This window comes from Aotus nancymaae, unplaced genomic scaffold (genome assembly GCF_030222135.1).
Source record: "Aotus nancymaae isolate 86718 unplaced genomic scaffold, 86718_ANA_hifiasm-v0.15.2.pri h1tg000067l, whole genome shotgun sequence".
Classification (NCBI taxonomy): Eukaryota; Metazoa; Chordata; class Mammalia; order Primates; family Aotidae; genus Aotus; species Aotus nancymaae.
In genome coordinates, this window is record NW_026988482.1 from 6533975 (window position 1) to 6549970 (window position 15996).

Here is a 15996-nt window from a genome sequence, read left to right on the forward strand (position 1 = left end):
TCAGCAGAAACCCTACAAGCCAGAAAAGAGTGAGGGCCAATATTCAACATCCTTAAAGAAAAGAACTTTCAACCCAGAATTTCATATCCAGCCAAACTAAGCTTCAAAAGCTAAAGAAAAATAAAATCTTTTGCGAACAAGCAAGTACTTAGAGATTTCACCATCACCAGACCTGCTTTACAAGAGCTTCTGAAAGAAGCACTACACATATAAAGGAACAACCAGTATCAGCCTTTCCAAAAATATTCCAAAAATATATCAAAAAAGTAAACAGCATTAACATAATGAAGAACTTACATCAACTAATGGGCAAAACAGCCAGCTAGCATCAAATGGCAGTATTAAACTCATATATATTATTAACTGGATGAAAAGCTAAAACCCATCGGTATGCTGTATCCAGACCCATCTCACATGCAACGACACACAAAGACTCAAAACAAAGGGACGGAGGAAGATTTACCAACCAAATGGAGAGCAAAAATAAATAAATAAATAAAAAGCAGGAGTTGCAATTCTCACCTCTGATAAAATAGACTTTAAAGCAACAAAGATCAAAAGAGGCAAAGAAGGACATTCCTAAATAGACACGCACCCAATACAGGAGCACCCAGATACATAAGACAAGTTCTTAATGACTTATAAAGAGACTTAGCCTCCCACACAATAATAGTGGGAGACTGTAACATCACATTGTCAATATTCAACTGATCAACGAGATAGAAAATTAACAAGGACATCCAGGACTTGAATTCAGACCCAGAACAAGTAAACTTAATAAACATTTCTAGAACTCTCCACTTCAAATATACAAAACACACATTCTTATCAGTACCATATCACACCTATTCCAAAAGTGACTACATAATTGGAAGTAAATCACTCCTCAGTAATTGCATAGCATTTCATAGGTTTAAATGAAATATTGGTTGGCTGCTTGTTTGTTATTTTCTTCCCTTATTCCTTCCTGTCTCCATTGCTAAGCACAATTATTGGCATAAAAGAGGTTTTCAATTACCATTTTTAGACTGCATTCTAGCCTGGGTAATAAAGCAATACTCCCATTCTCTCTCCCTCTTTCTCTTCCTTTTTCTTCCTCTTCTTCATTCTTTTTTTTCTTTCTCTCCTTCTTCCTTTTTTTTTTCTTCAAAAAAAAAAAAAAAGATATTACCTACTAAAAAAAAAAAAAAGACCATGGCTGGGCACAATAGCTCATGCCTGTAATCCCAGTACTCGGGAGGCTGAGGCAGGAAGATCGCTTGAGCTCAGGAGGTCAAGACCAACCTGGGCAATGTGGTGAAACTCCATCTCTACCAAAAATACAAAACAATTAGCCGGGCATGATGGCACACCCCGTGGTCCCAGCTACTCTGGAGGCTGAGGTGAGAGAATAGCTTGAGCCTGAGAGGCTGCAGTGAGCCGAGGTTACATGACAGAGTGAGACCCCATCTCAAAAAAAAAAAAAAAAAAAAAAGACCTTGAGATGGGGATATTACCCTGCATTATCTGAGTGAGTACAATCTAGTCATATGAGTCCTTAAAAGCAGAGAACCTATTCTGCCTGTGGTGAGGGGGATTCAACATTGAAGAAGGGTTAGAGAAATGCAACATGAAAAGAACTCGACCTGTTGTCCCTGATGGAGCTTTGAATGTGAGGGAAAGAGACCAGGAACTAAAGAATGCAGTATTCTCTAGAGGCTAGGGTTGACCTTCGGTTTACAAGGTCGCAAGTTTGCAAGCAAGAACATGGGGACTCTGATCCTACAATGCAAAGTACTGACTTCTGCCAACAACCCAAATGAGCAGGAAACAGTTTCTCCCCTAGAGCCTCCAGAAAAGAGTGCACCAGCTGACACCTGGATTTTAGCCCAAGGAGGCTTCTACAATACTTCTAGGCTACAGAACTGTAAGAAAATAATTTCGTATGATTTAAATGCTAAGCCTGTGGTCATTTGTCATCACAGCAATAGAAAATGAATACTACTGGCCCATCAAATATCAAATAAATAACTTGTTTCCAGAATATATAATAGACTCTTATGACTCAGTAATTAGGCAAACAATGTAATTTCCTAAATGGGCAAAAACTTGAGCAGATATTTCATCAAGGAGCATGTATGAATGGCTAATATGCACAAGAAAAGATGCTTGACATTATTAGTCACTAAGGAAATGCAAATTAAAACCACAACAAATATGGGCTGTCATTTCTAGATTAGGTTACAGAAGGACTCTGGCTTCAGTCTTGCTCATACTTTCTTGCTCTCTCAAATTGGTCACTCTGATGGAAGCCAGCTGCCCTGTTGTGAGCCACCCTATGGTGAAGCCCATGTGGCAGAGAACTGAGGGAGGCTTTCAGCCCACAGTCAGCGAGAAACGGAGGCCCTCAGTACAACAGCCCATAAGGAACAGGATGCCACCAGCAACCGCTTGAGTGAGTCTGAAAGCAGATTCTCCCCCTCACTCCCAATCAGCCCTGACATAACTGCAGCCACAGCCAACACTTTGATTGTAGCTTTGTTTGAAATCTGAAAGCCAGAGGACCCAGGACACTTGGATTCTGGACCCACAGAAATTGTGGAATAAATGTTTGATTTTAAGCCACTAAGTTTTGGGGTCATTCGTTATGCAGTTAGACTAACTAGAACGACTGTAATAAAAAGACATCACTATTGAATGTTGGTGATGATGTAGAGAAACTGGAAGCCTCATACATTGCTTCTGAGAGTGAAAAACAGCACATTGCTCTGAAAAACAGTTTGTTTCTTAAAAAGATAAACATAAACTTATTGTCCAACCCAGCAATTTTGCTCCCAGGACTCTGCACAAGAGAAATGAAAGCATATGCCAGAAAAAAAAATCTTGTCCACAAATATTCACGGCAGCATTATGTAAAACAGCAAAAACTGGAAACAATGCAAACATCCATCAACTGTTGAATGAGTAAAGAACGTGTGATAGAGCCATACAATAGAATATTACTCAGCAATAAAAAGGATCAAACTGTTGATACATGCTACGATACAGATGAGCCTCAGTAACATTACTCTAACCAAAAGAAGACAGATGCAAAAACGTTACATATTGTATGATGCCATTTAGATCCAATGTCCAAAAAATGCAAATCTATAGAGACAGAAAGATCGGTGGCTGCCCAGGGCTGGGATGTGAGTGGAAGTTAGCTGTAATGGACATAAATAAACTTTTTGTGGTAGTGCACAAGTCTTAAAATTGATTTATGGGGACGGCTGCACAACTCTATAAGGCAAATCATGCCTCATTAAAGCTGTTAAAGCATATCTAGAAATGAATTTATCAGGAAAGGTACAAGACCTTTCAGAAGATAACTATCACATTTTATTGAAGAACATAAAATAAGACCTTAATAAAAACAGAAAAGCCCCATGCTCCTGGATATAAATATTTAATAGCATAAAACTATCAATATTTTCCATATGTATTACACATGAAATTTTAATAAGAGTCCTTATGGTACTATTTAAAAAAATAACTTTACAGAATGATTCCAAAGTTTTCATAAATTCATAACAACTTATAGTTACCAAAACTTCAGCTATACCAGAAGTTGTTTTCTAAAATATACTAGCATCTCTTAAAAAACAAAACCATTCTATCAAAAATGTACATCTTAGTTATTTAGACAGACAACCTACCAGGGCTTATACCAGAGCAATTTCACCATAAAAAGACATATGAGCATGACTCCATCTGGCTTTGGTGTGTTAAGTGCGTCCAAGGGAAAGTTAAGTAAGATTTGGAAGTAATCATGTGCACATGGTAATATAGATATATTGTAGCATATGGTAATGTTGGGTTTCAGGGGTTCAGGGGAGCCCTTAGCTCCCCTAAGAGGACGTTTCTTCAAGGTTTTTGGTCTCCTGCTCTCTCAAGAATGAGAGAGGGGACCAGGTGTGCTCGCAATGTAAATACCGGACCCCAAACAGAGTTTTTGCAGAAAGTGAATTTATTTTAGGTGGAGAAAGGAAAAAAAAGGAGAAGAAGAGAGAAAACTTCCGGGGTGGGGGGAGAGGGAGAGGGGGAGGGGGGGAGAGAGAGAGAGAGAGAGAGAGAGAGAGAGAGAGAGAGAGAGAGAGAGAGAGAGAGAGAGAGAAACAGAAACCGTTAAATCTCCCGGATGGAGAGAGATGGGAGGAGGGCATGGCGCTGGGATGTTCTTGCCCTTAAAACTACGCCCCCTTGCGGACCCGGAAAGAGAACACCTAACCTCAGTGTAATACAGATATATTGTATCATCTCAACCTCCTTTTTTAACCAAAGAAAAAGGAATATTTTCTTAATGCTTGATTAGTAAGTAATGTTGGAAAGAATGAGTTTCTCAATTAATGATTTCCCAAATGATGTTAAGAACAGGATTCAGGAATGGAAAGAAGACAGTGGTTAAAGGCATGTGGTCCCTCACCCTGCTACTTTGAAAAAACATGAACTGTATCCAATAGGTCCACCAATTACTTACTCAGTTACCCAAAGAGTTAGCCCAGTCCTCAACTTACGGAAAAGCACACCCAGCAGAGAAGAATGGGGACCCCTCCAGGGTCTACAGATGATTCAATTTGCCAGCGGCCTAAAACGAAGACAGGAATGGACAACAGGGAGAAAAGGGGCCAGACAAGAGTATGGAGGCGCAAGAGGAGGAGGAAGGTGGGCTGGGCTGCTGATGCTGGGGCGCGAACACGCGGCCGGAGAGGAGGAGGAAGGCGGTGCTGGGGCGCGAACACGCGGCCGGAGAGGAGGAGGAAGGCGGGCTGGGCTGCTGATGCTGGGGCGCGAACACGCGGCCGGAGAGGAGGAGGAAGGCGGGCTGGGCCGCCGGTGCTGGGGCGCGAACACGCGGCCGGGGCAATCTACGCCGCGTAACAGGGCATTGACAGGGTCAGGAATATCTTGGAGCTGGATTTCTGTTTTGTGATGCTACCTCTGTTCCCAGCATTGCTGGAGGTGCTTCTCAACATCATAGCAGACATCAGATTTATTTGAAGATTTAAGAAGTTCAGATATCCACGTCATACCTCAAAATCAACTGTTGCATTTTTTAAGAAAGGTCATGCCATGCCCCAGCATAGATTCAGTTAAGAATCTTTAGAGGTGGGCCTAGTAAGACTATTCTTGAAAAGGTCAAAAGTTGATTTTAAGGTACAGTCTCTGGGAAGTCCAAGAGCAAAGAGTGCTGTCCGCCACTGAATCAAGGACAGCTGTAGTTTCTGGCAATTTTGTTTTAGGCCAGAGATTGAAAAGAAGGGGGAAAAAAAGAGAGGAGAGGACAAAACTGAAGTGAAAATAAAAAAAGCCTGCTTAATGGTGTGCAGTAATTATTTCTGATCAGCATAATCCTATTATCCTGGGGGCACTGAAGACCTTGCAGGCTGCATATGGGCATTTTGGGAGCTATCCAAGGCTCTCGTCTAGACCAGCCCTACGGCCAAGCCAAGCTTACCCACTGGAAAATGTCGGATCTAAGCGTAAGCATAGATGGTTTCTCCCTGCTCAATTTCCTATCTCTTTCTTGCTGCAGCTAAAACTAAGGATGCTATTAGCTTACAACTTCTGTTATAAGATATTCAGAATTTCTCCTTTGGGTCTATAGGTATGGCTGTTTTCAGGGTGTATTTCTTGTACACCTGGTAGTTTCCAAGTCACTCAGCAGTACCTACATAATAAGAGAGGCAAGTGTCAGCATGCCAGCAGCAGCATTAGCTGCACAGGGAAATGGGGAGGAAAGAAACTAATTAGTGATTCAAATATACTATTAATTGAATTCTTTCCTTGACCCATTCACATTTTTTTCTGAATTCTATGAGGTATTCTACAGCAATTTTGGTAAAAAAAAAAAAAAAAAAGGTCACGTTTCTGAAGGAAGAAAAGGAGATGATCACTTTTCCTTCTTCCTTCTGCTGTAATGACAGGAAAAGATTTTCTCTGCCTAGGCTAAAGAGAGGCTTAACATGCAGTTCACAGAAATCGTTTTCACAGACATAAAAGAATCTCTCTCTCTCTCCCTCTAACCCTGATAAACAGAAAGCTGTGTCCATCACAGAAGCTTTGCAAAGGACAGACAGAACAACCGCACATTAACAGGCTCCAAGAAGGTGACCCACAGAACTTGTCTAGCAAGTAAAAAGGAAGCTCAATTTAGACATGTGCGTAGGCCTCCTATGAAAGACAGGTCACTCTGCTCTTTTGAAACATGTTCATATAACTGTTCACAGAGGGTAAAAATAAATTACAAAGAACAGGAGGTAACATGAAGAGAAAGACAAATAAAACCACTAAGATTTTTTAAAAGCCACAAAATCCAAAAGAACAAATAGACCAAGGTCTTTAGGCAGAATTAGAATTGTTAAAAATGGCTAACACAGCCCAGCCCAGCCACAGGAACGGGACCAGGCTTCATTACAGAGACAAAAACGGAGCGTGAAGTTCCTGAATTGAGACCTCCAGTTAGATAATTCCCTGTTCCCATTCCAGCTGGGGAAGGGGGAGAGAGAGAGAGAGAGAGAGAGAGAGAGAGAGAGAGAGAGCGAGCGAGCCTGTAGTCTCTTGGTCTTTGGTCTTTGAATAACAGCACACACATTCAGCTTCATGGTAGAAATATGCGCTGCTAGCCTCATGCATGTGCAAGAAAGAGCATTTGACAGGATCCTCCCCTCCCTAGTTTAGCCAAAGCAATCTGGTTTGGCCAAGTAATTCTGCATGGCACTGCTAAATCCATTGCACTGCAGTAGTCTGGGAGGCTTCATGGAATACGAGCATTAAGATGCATAAAGCTAATGAACTTCCACAGTCAACTCGCCAGGATACAGTGTTAAGTTTGCAGAGAAATGTGCAGCTAAGTCCCGAATTGTGTTTTTAGGTAGGTTAACCTTCTACACGCCCTTCCCACCCATAATTGGCTCCAAAAGTGCTGACTGGAACATTGACCATTGGAAATTCCCTTTCCTCCCTCCTTTCCTGTAAGAAGTAAAAACTAAATAAACGTTCTGCATCTTCTTCTTGCATTTTTTTTTTTAAAGCAAACATTTGAGCAGTGGGAGAATAGGCTGAATAATTGGAATATTGTTACAAATGGGAAAAGAACACCAACATTTTACATATATTTCTAAAACAGAGATAGACTTTGCATACAAAAAAAGCCACCACTTTAAAGTATACACTTCACTGTTTTTCAGTGTATTCACAAGGTCATGCAACCATATCTGTATGTATTTCAACCATGCCTTTCAAAATTAATTTACAAAAATATCTTTAAGACTATAGGTAGTGTTTGTATTCAGGTGTAAAAAAAAAATCAAAACCAGCAAAAATTATCTCCTTTCTTACCCTTCTTCTCCCAAAGTGTGGTCCCCAGAACACAGCATCAACATCACCTAAGCATGTTTATTAGAGACACAAAATCTTGGGCCCCACCCCAGATTTAATGAATCAGAAAGCAATGAGTGGGGCCCTGTGAACTGTTTTAACAAGCCAACCAAGAAGCAATTTTGATGCACAGTAAAGTTTGAAGACCATGGCTCTAGATCAAGACACTTTCTCTAGCTTTCCATAACTATAGATTTCTAATAAATGCATATATATTTAATGTAATTAACATTGAATTTTTGTGGAAACTTTCCTTCAAGTTAATCCATCAATTTGGTTCTGCCAAATGACCACACACTAACAGCTATATTTAAGACAAACAGGCTGGGCGTGGTGGCTTACGACTGTGACCCCGCACTCTGGGAGGTGGAGGTGGGTGGATCACCTGAGGTCAGGAGTTCAAGACCAGCCTGGCCAACATGGTGAAACCCCCGTTCTACTAAAAATACAAAAAGAATTAGCCAGGCATGGTGGCACACATTTGTAATCCCAGCTACTCCAGAGGCTGAGGCAGGAGAATCGTTTGAACTGAAGAGATGGAGGTTGCAGTGAGCTGAGGTCATGTCATTGCACTCCAGCCTGGGCAACAAGAGCAAAATTCTGTCTCAAAAAAAAAAAAATGAAAAATGAAAAATAAAGAGAAGAAAGAGGAAAGTGGGAAAACACAAAAAGAAGAGACAGGCACAAGACCTCGAATGAAATTGAAAGGCAAAGTATCAGGCCTCGTTAAACTACAAACTTGATGGGAGAATAAATGGCAAACATAGAGAAGATTCTGAGTTAATCCTTGGTTGATCTGTCTTTTTCTCTACCTTGATCTCTCGCGTTTGTCTATGACAAAGCAGCACCAAGAAATCATAGGATTTCAAACAGTGGAACTCATTTAAAAAAGAAAAAAATAGTAAAGTCCTAGGGTTTCCATGGGATTCTAGTCACTGAACCCCAAAACAGACATTATACCCCAAAACCTTGCTTGAGTTGTTGCAAGGACAAATAACTAGGCACCCAACCACAGTAGCCTGTGAGGTTTCAGAACGTGATTTGAAACCAGCTAATTTTGTCGAACCCTTTCTTTTACCAATAAATAACATAAAGCTCCAGAGGTGATCTGTTAAGGTTCACGTGGCTAAGGTTGAGACCACTATATCAAATTCTGACCTCCAGTCCCCAGCCCATTTCTCTATCAGACTGCACCCTTTCCACACTGGCCTCCCAAAGGCATCCCTTTTCCCTTTGGGTAAATTTAATGACTCAGATATTATGAAAAGATAATTTTTTTTTCACATCAGGAGTCTTGATTACCTACCACCCAAGTACAACCACTATTGAAGACTTGTTATATCGCCTTATAATTTTTCCTTATGCAAATGTGTATAAGAACACACACACACACACGTACTTGTGAAATTTTCTATCTGGCTGTTTTCTTCTCCATATTACATGTAAGCAATTTTCCAAGTTCTCCAACTTTCTTTAAAAATGGAAGTTGTAATGGCCGAATGGAGTTAGTTCATTGAGATTATCGTTTTTATGTAATTAATCTTCCAAAACTAATTATTTGAGTTGTTTCCAATATTTTATGACCAAAAGCCTTAGTGAGCATTACTGTACACAGATCTTCGTGTATTTATGTGATTATTTCTCTATGGTAAATTCCTAAGAATAGAAATACTAAGTCAAAAGGTATGAGTAATTTTAAGCCTCAATACATGATGGTCCAATTTGCCTTCTAGATAGGATGTATTACAGTCTAGTGAGAGCATATTTAAACTCAGTCTCACTGTATTTTTTCCATCTGTTCTGATCTGCTTGACAAAAATTAGTGTCTTTTAAATCACTAATGATTTTTTATTAATAAATTTTAAAAAGCATTTGAGTTAAGCATACATTGACTTTACAAGCCCGCAATACTATTCTCAGGTATTTATCCAAGAAAAAGGAAAAACTGTGTCTACAAAGACTTGTGTAGGCCCAAATGGAAACAACCTGTGTCCATCAGCCAATAAAGGATAAACAAATTGTAGTTTACCCACACTATGGAATACAAACCAATAAAGAGGAACAAAATACGAATGCATGTAACAACAGGAATGGCTCTCAAAAACATTATGCAAAGTAAAGCCAGTCACAGAAGATTATATACTATCTGCATGAGGCCATCCAGATGAAATTCTAAAAAAAACATAAAACTGTGACAGAAAGTAGGTCACTGGTTGCCTGTGGCCAAGGGGCAGAAAAAAGAATTTATGGGAAAGGGGTATGAGAATACTTTTTAGAGTGATAGAACTGTATCTTGATTGTGGCAATGGTCACACGACTGTAAACAATTACCAAAATTCACCAAACTCTACACTTAAAATGCATGGATTTTATTTGTGGAAATTACACTCAATAAAACGGGAAAAAATAAAAACAAAACCAAAAATAGTTTAGAAATATTTGAGAAAACTAACTTATTCTAAGCCAGGGAATAAAACAAAACAAAAGCAAAGCTCACTTAAGAAATTTTGGAGAAAAACTAACACTTTGATTTTTGCTTATTTCCTTACCGTTTGTGTCTGTATTCATACATACTCTATATAACTATCATTACTCCATACACAATTATATACTGTATAATTACAAACACATGTACATTTATAGTCTAAACATTATTATATCACAATTTTACATTTTTCTATGTAGTCTTTATAATTTAAAATAGTAATACATAATTGTCTAAAGCCCTGAAGTGTTAAAAGGTGAATTATGGGGTTAAAGCAAATGGTGCCTCGATATTTGGGTGCCACCAAGTGGACAAACTGTGTAATGTCGCTGAGATTAAACAGTTATTTTATAAGTTTTATAAATTAAAAATGTTTAATTTAATGCTTACAATTAATTTTAAATTGTGAATACATTAAAGTTATAACCAGATCATTTTATAAATGTAGTTAAGATTGAGACCTGAATCCAGGTCTCCTCGACCATGAGACCACGACCCTCATCTATTTCTTGAGGTAACGTAATTCTCAAATCGGAAACTAGGAACATCAATTAAGGAAAAGAGCTTCCTGTTGAAACTGAGGCCTTTACAAACTAAAACTACAATGTGAATGACAGACATGGGCCTATCTTTAGCAAACCGAAGAATCATTTAGGGACCTCCGAATGCAAATAGCCTTTGCTGTGTGACTATCAAGTGACTTCTAACAAAACAAAAAGCCCCTCAGGAAGCACAATGATGAAAACACGGTGAAGGCTGCCTGAAAGGCAGAGAAAAATCGTAGGAAATTTATTCCTATTTGGGCAAGGACTCGCTGGTTCTCTTTAGGGGTCACCATTATTTTCTCCCCATCGTTCCTTACCTCTCCAGTTCAAGCTGTTACTTTCACATTGAAACAGTAACTGGCTAGAGCCACAAAAAAGAAAGATTATTTCAGGAAAGTGTTTGGTCTCTGCCAGGGTCAACAAAAGAATGACTCCTTCAAAAGAATGCCTTTGAATGCCACCGGGCCATTGCCTGCCACCAAGCGGGACACCAGCACTCTGTTTGCCTGTAACCCAACACTCTTCACAATTATTTTTTCTGGCAATCTTTACCCTCTGCATCTCGCTCATTTAAAGCTGACAACCTCCAGAGACTGAAAAGAAATCTGTTAAAAAGAAACAAACAAACAAAAAAACCTCGAGGAGTGCCGCTGAAAGAACTCTGGAAGGAATAGCCCGAGTCCAAAAAGTAAGAAACCCCTGAGAGCAGGACATGGCTCAGTTTGCTGAGACAGAGTTCTCAAGGCCCGCAGCTTTATGTGGAAAATTATAGAGCCTGTGACATGGTTTGGATGTTTGTCCCCTCCAAATCCCATGTTGAAATATGATCCCTTGTGGGAGGTGACTGGGTCCTGGGAGCTGATCCCTCAGGAATGTTTAGCACCATCCCTTGGTGATAAGAGAGTTTTCACTCAGTTGATGAGAGGCCTGCTCGTGTAAGAGTTTGGGACCTCCACACTTCTCTCTCTTGCTGTCTTGCCATATGATGTGGCCATTCCTGGTTCACCTTCAACCACGGGGAAAAGCTCTCTGAGACCTCACCAGAAGCTGAGCAGATGCTGGTTCCATGCTTGTATAGCCTGTAAAACTGTAAGCCATTTAAACCTTTTTTTCTTTTTTTTTTCTATTTCTTTTTTATTATGCTTTAAATTCTGCGGCACATGTGCAGATCTTGCAGGACTGTTGCATAGGTACACACATGCCATGGTGGTTTGCTGCCTCCATCCCCCCATCACCTACATCAAGCATTTCTCCCAATGTTATCCCTCCCCAACCTCCCCACCCTCTGCTATCCCTACCCTAGCCCCCCATCCCCCAACAGACCCCAGTGTGTGATGTTCCCCTTCCTGTGTCCATGTGTTCTCACTGTTCAACACCTGCCTATGAGTGAGAACATTTGGTGTTTCCTCAGGTTTTTCTCTATAGCAACACAACAGACTAGCAAGCCTGTCTTCCATCTACTGAAGTGTTTGTCTGCTTGGTAGTTTTAATTTTTTCTTAAATTTTATTTTAAGTTCCAGGACACGTGCAGAATGTGCAGGTTTGTTACATAGATAAACGTGTGCCATGGTGATCTGCTGCACCTATCAGCCCATCACCTAGATATTAAGCCCAGCATCCATTAGCTATTTGTCCTGATGTTCTCCCTCCCCCTACCCCCTGCCGACAGCCCACAGTGTGTGCTGTTTCCCTCACTGTGTCCATGTATCCCCATTGCTCAGCTCCCACTTTTAAATGAGAGCATGCAGTATCTGGCTTTCTGTTCTTGCCTTAGTTTGCTAAGGATAATGGCTTCCAGCTCCATCCACGTCCCTGTAAAGGACACGATCTCATTCCTTTTTATAGCTACATAGTATTCCATAGTGTATATGTACCACATTTTCTTTATCCAGTCTATTACAGATGGGCATTTGGGTTGATTCCATGTCTTTGCTATTGTGAATAGTGCTACGATGAACATACGCATGCATGTATCTTTATAATACAGAATGATTTATATCCCTTTGGGTATATACCCAGTAATGGGATTGCTAGGTCAAATGGTATTTCTGGTTCTAGGTCTTTGGAGAATCACCACATTGTCATTCACAATGATTGAACTAATTTTCATTCCCACTAACAGTATAAAAGTGATCCATTTCTCCACAGCCTCACCAGCATCTATCTGGTGTTTCTTGACTTTAATAATTGCCATTCTGACTGGCGTGAGATGATTTCTCATTGTGGTTTTAATTTGCATTTCTCTAATGATCAGTGATGTTGAGCTTTTCATTATATGTTTGTTGGCCACATAAATGTCTTCTTTTGAGAAGTGTCTGTCCATGTCCTTTGCCCAATTTTTAATGAGGATTTTTTTTTTCTTGTATATTTGTTTAAGGTCCTTGTAGATTCTGGATGTTAGGCCTTTGTCAGATGGATAGATTGCAAAACTTTTCTCCCATTCTGTAGGTCATCTGTTCACTCTGTTGATAGTTTCTTTTTCTGTGCAGAAGCTCTTTAGTTTAATTAGATCCCATTTGTTAATTTTACATTTTATTGCAGTTGCTTTTGATGTTTTAATCATAAAATCTTTGCCCACGCCTGTGTCCTCAATGGTATTGCCTAGATTTTCTTCTAGGGTTTTTACAGTTTTGGGTTCTACATTGAAGTCTTTAATCTATCTTGCGTTAATTTTTGTGTAAGGTGTAAGGAAGGGGTCCAGTTTCAATTTTCTGCATATGGCTAGCCAGTTCTCCCAGCACCATTTACTAAATAGGGAATCCTTTCCCCATTGCTTGTTTTTGCCCTGTTTGTCAAAGATCGGATGGTTACAGATGTGCAGTGTTACTTCTGAGGCCTCTGTTCTGTTCCATTGATCTATATATCTGTTTTGATAACAGTACCATGTTGTTTTGTAGCCTTGTAATATAGTTTGAAGATGGTAGTGTGCTGTGTCCAGCTTTGTTCTTTTTGCTTAGGATTGTCTTGGCCATATGAGCTCTTTTTTGGTTCCATATGAATTTTAAAGTAGTTTTTTTTTCTAGTTCTGTGAAGAATATCAATGGAAATTAATGGGAATAGCATGAATCTATAAATTACTTTGGGCAGTATGGCCACTTTCACAATATTGATTCTTCCTATTCATGAATATGGAATGTTTTTCTATTTGTTTGTGTCCTTTCTGATTTCCTTGAGCAGTTGTTTGTAGTTCTCTTTGAAGACATCTTTCATTTCCCTGTGGGTTTGTCATAAATAGCTCTTATTATTCTGAGGTATGTTCCATCAATACCTAGTTTATTGGGAGTTTTTAACATGAAGGGATGTTGAATTTTATCAAGGGCCTTTTCTGCATCTATTGAGATAATCGTGTGGTTTTTCTTTAGCTCTGTTTATGTGATGAATTATGTTTATTGATTTGCATATGTGGAACCAGCCTTGCATCCTGGGGATGAAGCCAACTTGATTGTGGTGGATAAGCTGTTTGATGTGATGCTGGATTCAGTTTGCCAGTATTTTTTTTTTTAATAAGATGAAGTCTCGGTCTGTCACCCAGGCTGGAGTGCAGTGGCGCGATTTGGGCTCACCGCAACCTCCGCCTCCTGGGTTCAAGCAATTCTCATGCCTCAGCCTCTCAAGTAGCTGGGATTACAGGTGAGCACCACCACACCCAGCTAATTTTTGTATTTTTAGTAGAGACAGGGTTTTACCATGTTGGCCTGGCTGGTCTTGAACTTCTGACCTCAAGTGATCCACCTGCCTTGGCCTCCCAAAGTGTTGGGATTATGGACATGAGCCATTGCACTCAGCCTAGTTTGCCAGTATTTTATTGAGGATTTTTGCATTGACGTTCATCAGGGATATTGGCCTAAAGTTTTGTTTTTTATTGTATCTCTGCGAGGTTTATGAAATCAGGATGATGCTGACCTCATAAAATGAGTTATGGAGGAGTCCCTCTTTTTTAATAGAAAAAAACATTCATGTGATAAAAAATTTTAAAAGCTACAGAAAGGTAAACAGTAAAAAGTCTCCTTCTAGTAGCTTCTGCTGGTGGACCAGCCCTATTCCCAGAGGCAGCCATCAAACATTTCTTGTGAATCTCTACAGAAATATTTTATCCATAAACAGTTAGATATATATACATTCTCCCCATATTCTATCCCACTCCTCCTTTTTGTTACACCAATGGCAAACCACTATATACAATAATGCTTTTTTCACTTAATAATATATCATGGGCTTCATACCATATTAATACACACAATTTCTCATTCATTTTTAAGCTGTATCACATTCCATCACATGGATGGACAAAAAGATATTTAGGAATTCCTTACTGAAATGAACATGTACCTTGTTTACAGTCTTAGGCTACTTTTATTTTTATCTTCTTACCTGAAACTCTCTGAGCAAATCTGATTGCTTCTTCAATCAGGTCTGAGTTCACAACTTTATCTAGAATGCCCAGCTTGAGTGCTTCACCTGCTAAAATACGTCTTCCTGAAATAAACAAAACAAAACAATCAAAGAATGAAGCAAGATCAAAGCAAAAGCATTACTCTCTCTAGTAGGAAAGGCTGTCTGTCCTAGATAGAAATATCTACTATTGAATAAAATAAGTAAGAACCACACTGACTGACAGAGTGAAGATCAGCACTGAGGTAACCAGGAAACTTGGATTCAAAGTCCAGCTTTAGTTTCACTATTTGTATGACCATGAAGAACTGCACCAGGAACACAATTTCCTCATTAGCAAATGGCAAGAATTATGCTTATCTCAGTAATTCTGAGTATTAAGTGAGAATAACATATTCTCTTTATATTCTATAAATCTCTATAGAAGCACTTTATAAACTATAAATCTCTATAGCAATGTGAGGTGTTTCGTTTTTGATAATAATAATAGAAGTAGTAGCAGCAGAATAATATAGTATCTACCTCATCCCTAGCACACACCATGGGCTGTGGTTGGTTAAAAGGAAAAAAAGGAGAGTCGGGCATAGTGGCTCACGTGTGTAATCCCAGCACTTTGAGAGACAGAAGTGGGTGGGTCACTTGAGGTCAGCAGTTCAAGGTGAAACCCTGTCTCTAATGAAAATACAAAAATTAGCCAGGCTTGGTGGTGCATGCCTGTAGTCCCAGCTACTCAGGAGGCTGAGGCAGGAGAATCACTTAAACCTGGGAGGCGGAGGTTGCAGTGAGCAAAGATCATGCCACTGCACTCCAGTCTGGGCAACAAAGCTACTAGACTCCATCTCAAAACAAACAAACAAACAAAAAGGAAAAAACGATAGTCCCTAAACATAAATATGGTTAGGTCAATAAGAAGAAACAAATTTGACATTCTGTAAGGTATAACTATTCTTTAGCTGTAATGATTTCTTCTGGCTTGGATTTCACAAAATTGGAAGAGTACCACTACTATTCTAACAGAGTCAATGGGATTCCAAGTGCAGTCATAATACCACATAATAACATTTCTGCCAACAACACATATATGATGGTGGCCCCATACAATTACAATATTGTATTTTTACTGTATCTTTTCTATGTTTAGATACACAAATACTTTCCATTGTGTTACAATTCCCTACA

The 15996-nt window shown here is 39.5% G+C and overlaps 1 protein-coding gene across 4 annotated transcripts in view; it reads right to left on the bottom strand.

Moving 5' to 3' along the window:
* Positions 1-15996, bottom strand: part of EHHADH (enoyl-CoA hydratase and 3-hydroxyacyl CoA dehydrogenase) — a 97587-nt gene that overhangs the window by 17810 nt on the left and 63781 nt on the right. For all 4 annotated transcript variants that reach the window (XM_012457678.3, XM_064366886.1, XM_012457697.3 and 1 more), the window contains one exon: positions 14797-14901. In XM_012457678.3, coding sequence (XP_012313101.1) covers positions 14797-14901 — 105 coding nt within the window. The remainder of the gene's footprint in view (positions 1-14796; positions 14902-15996) is intronic.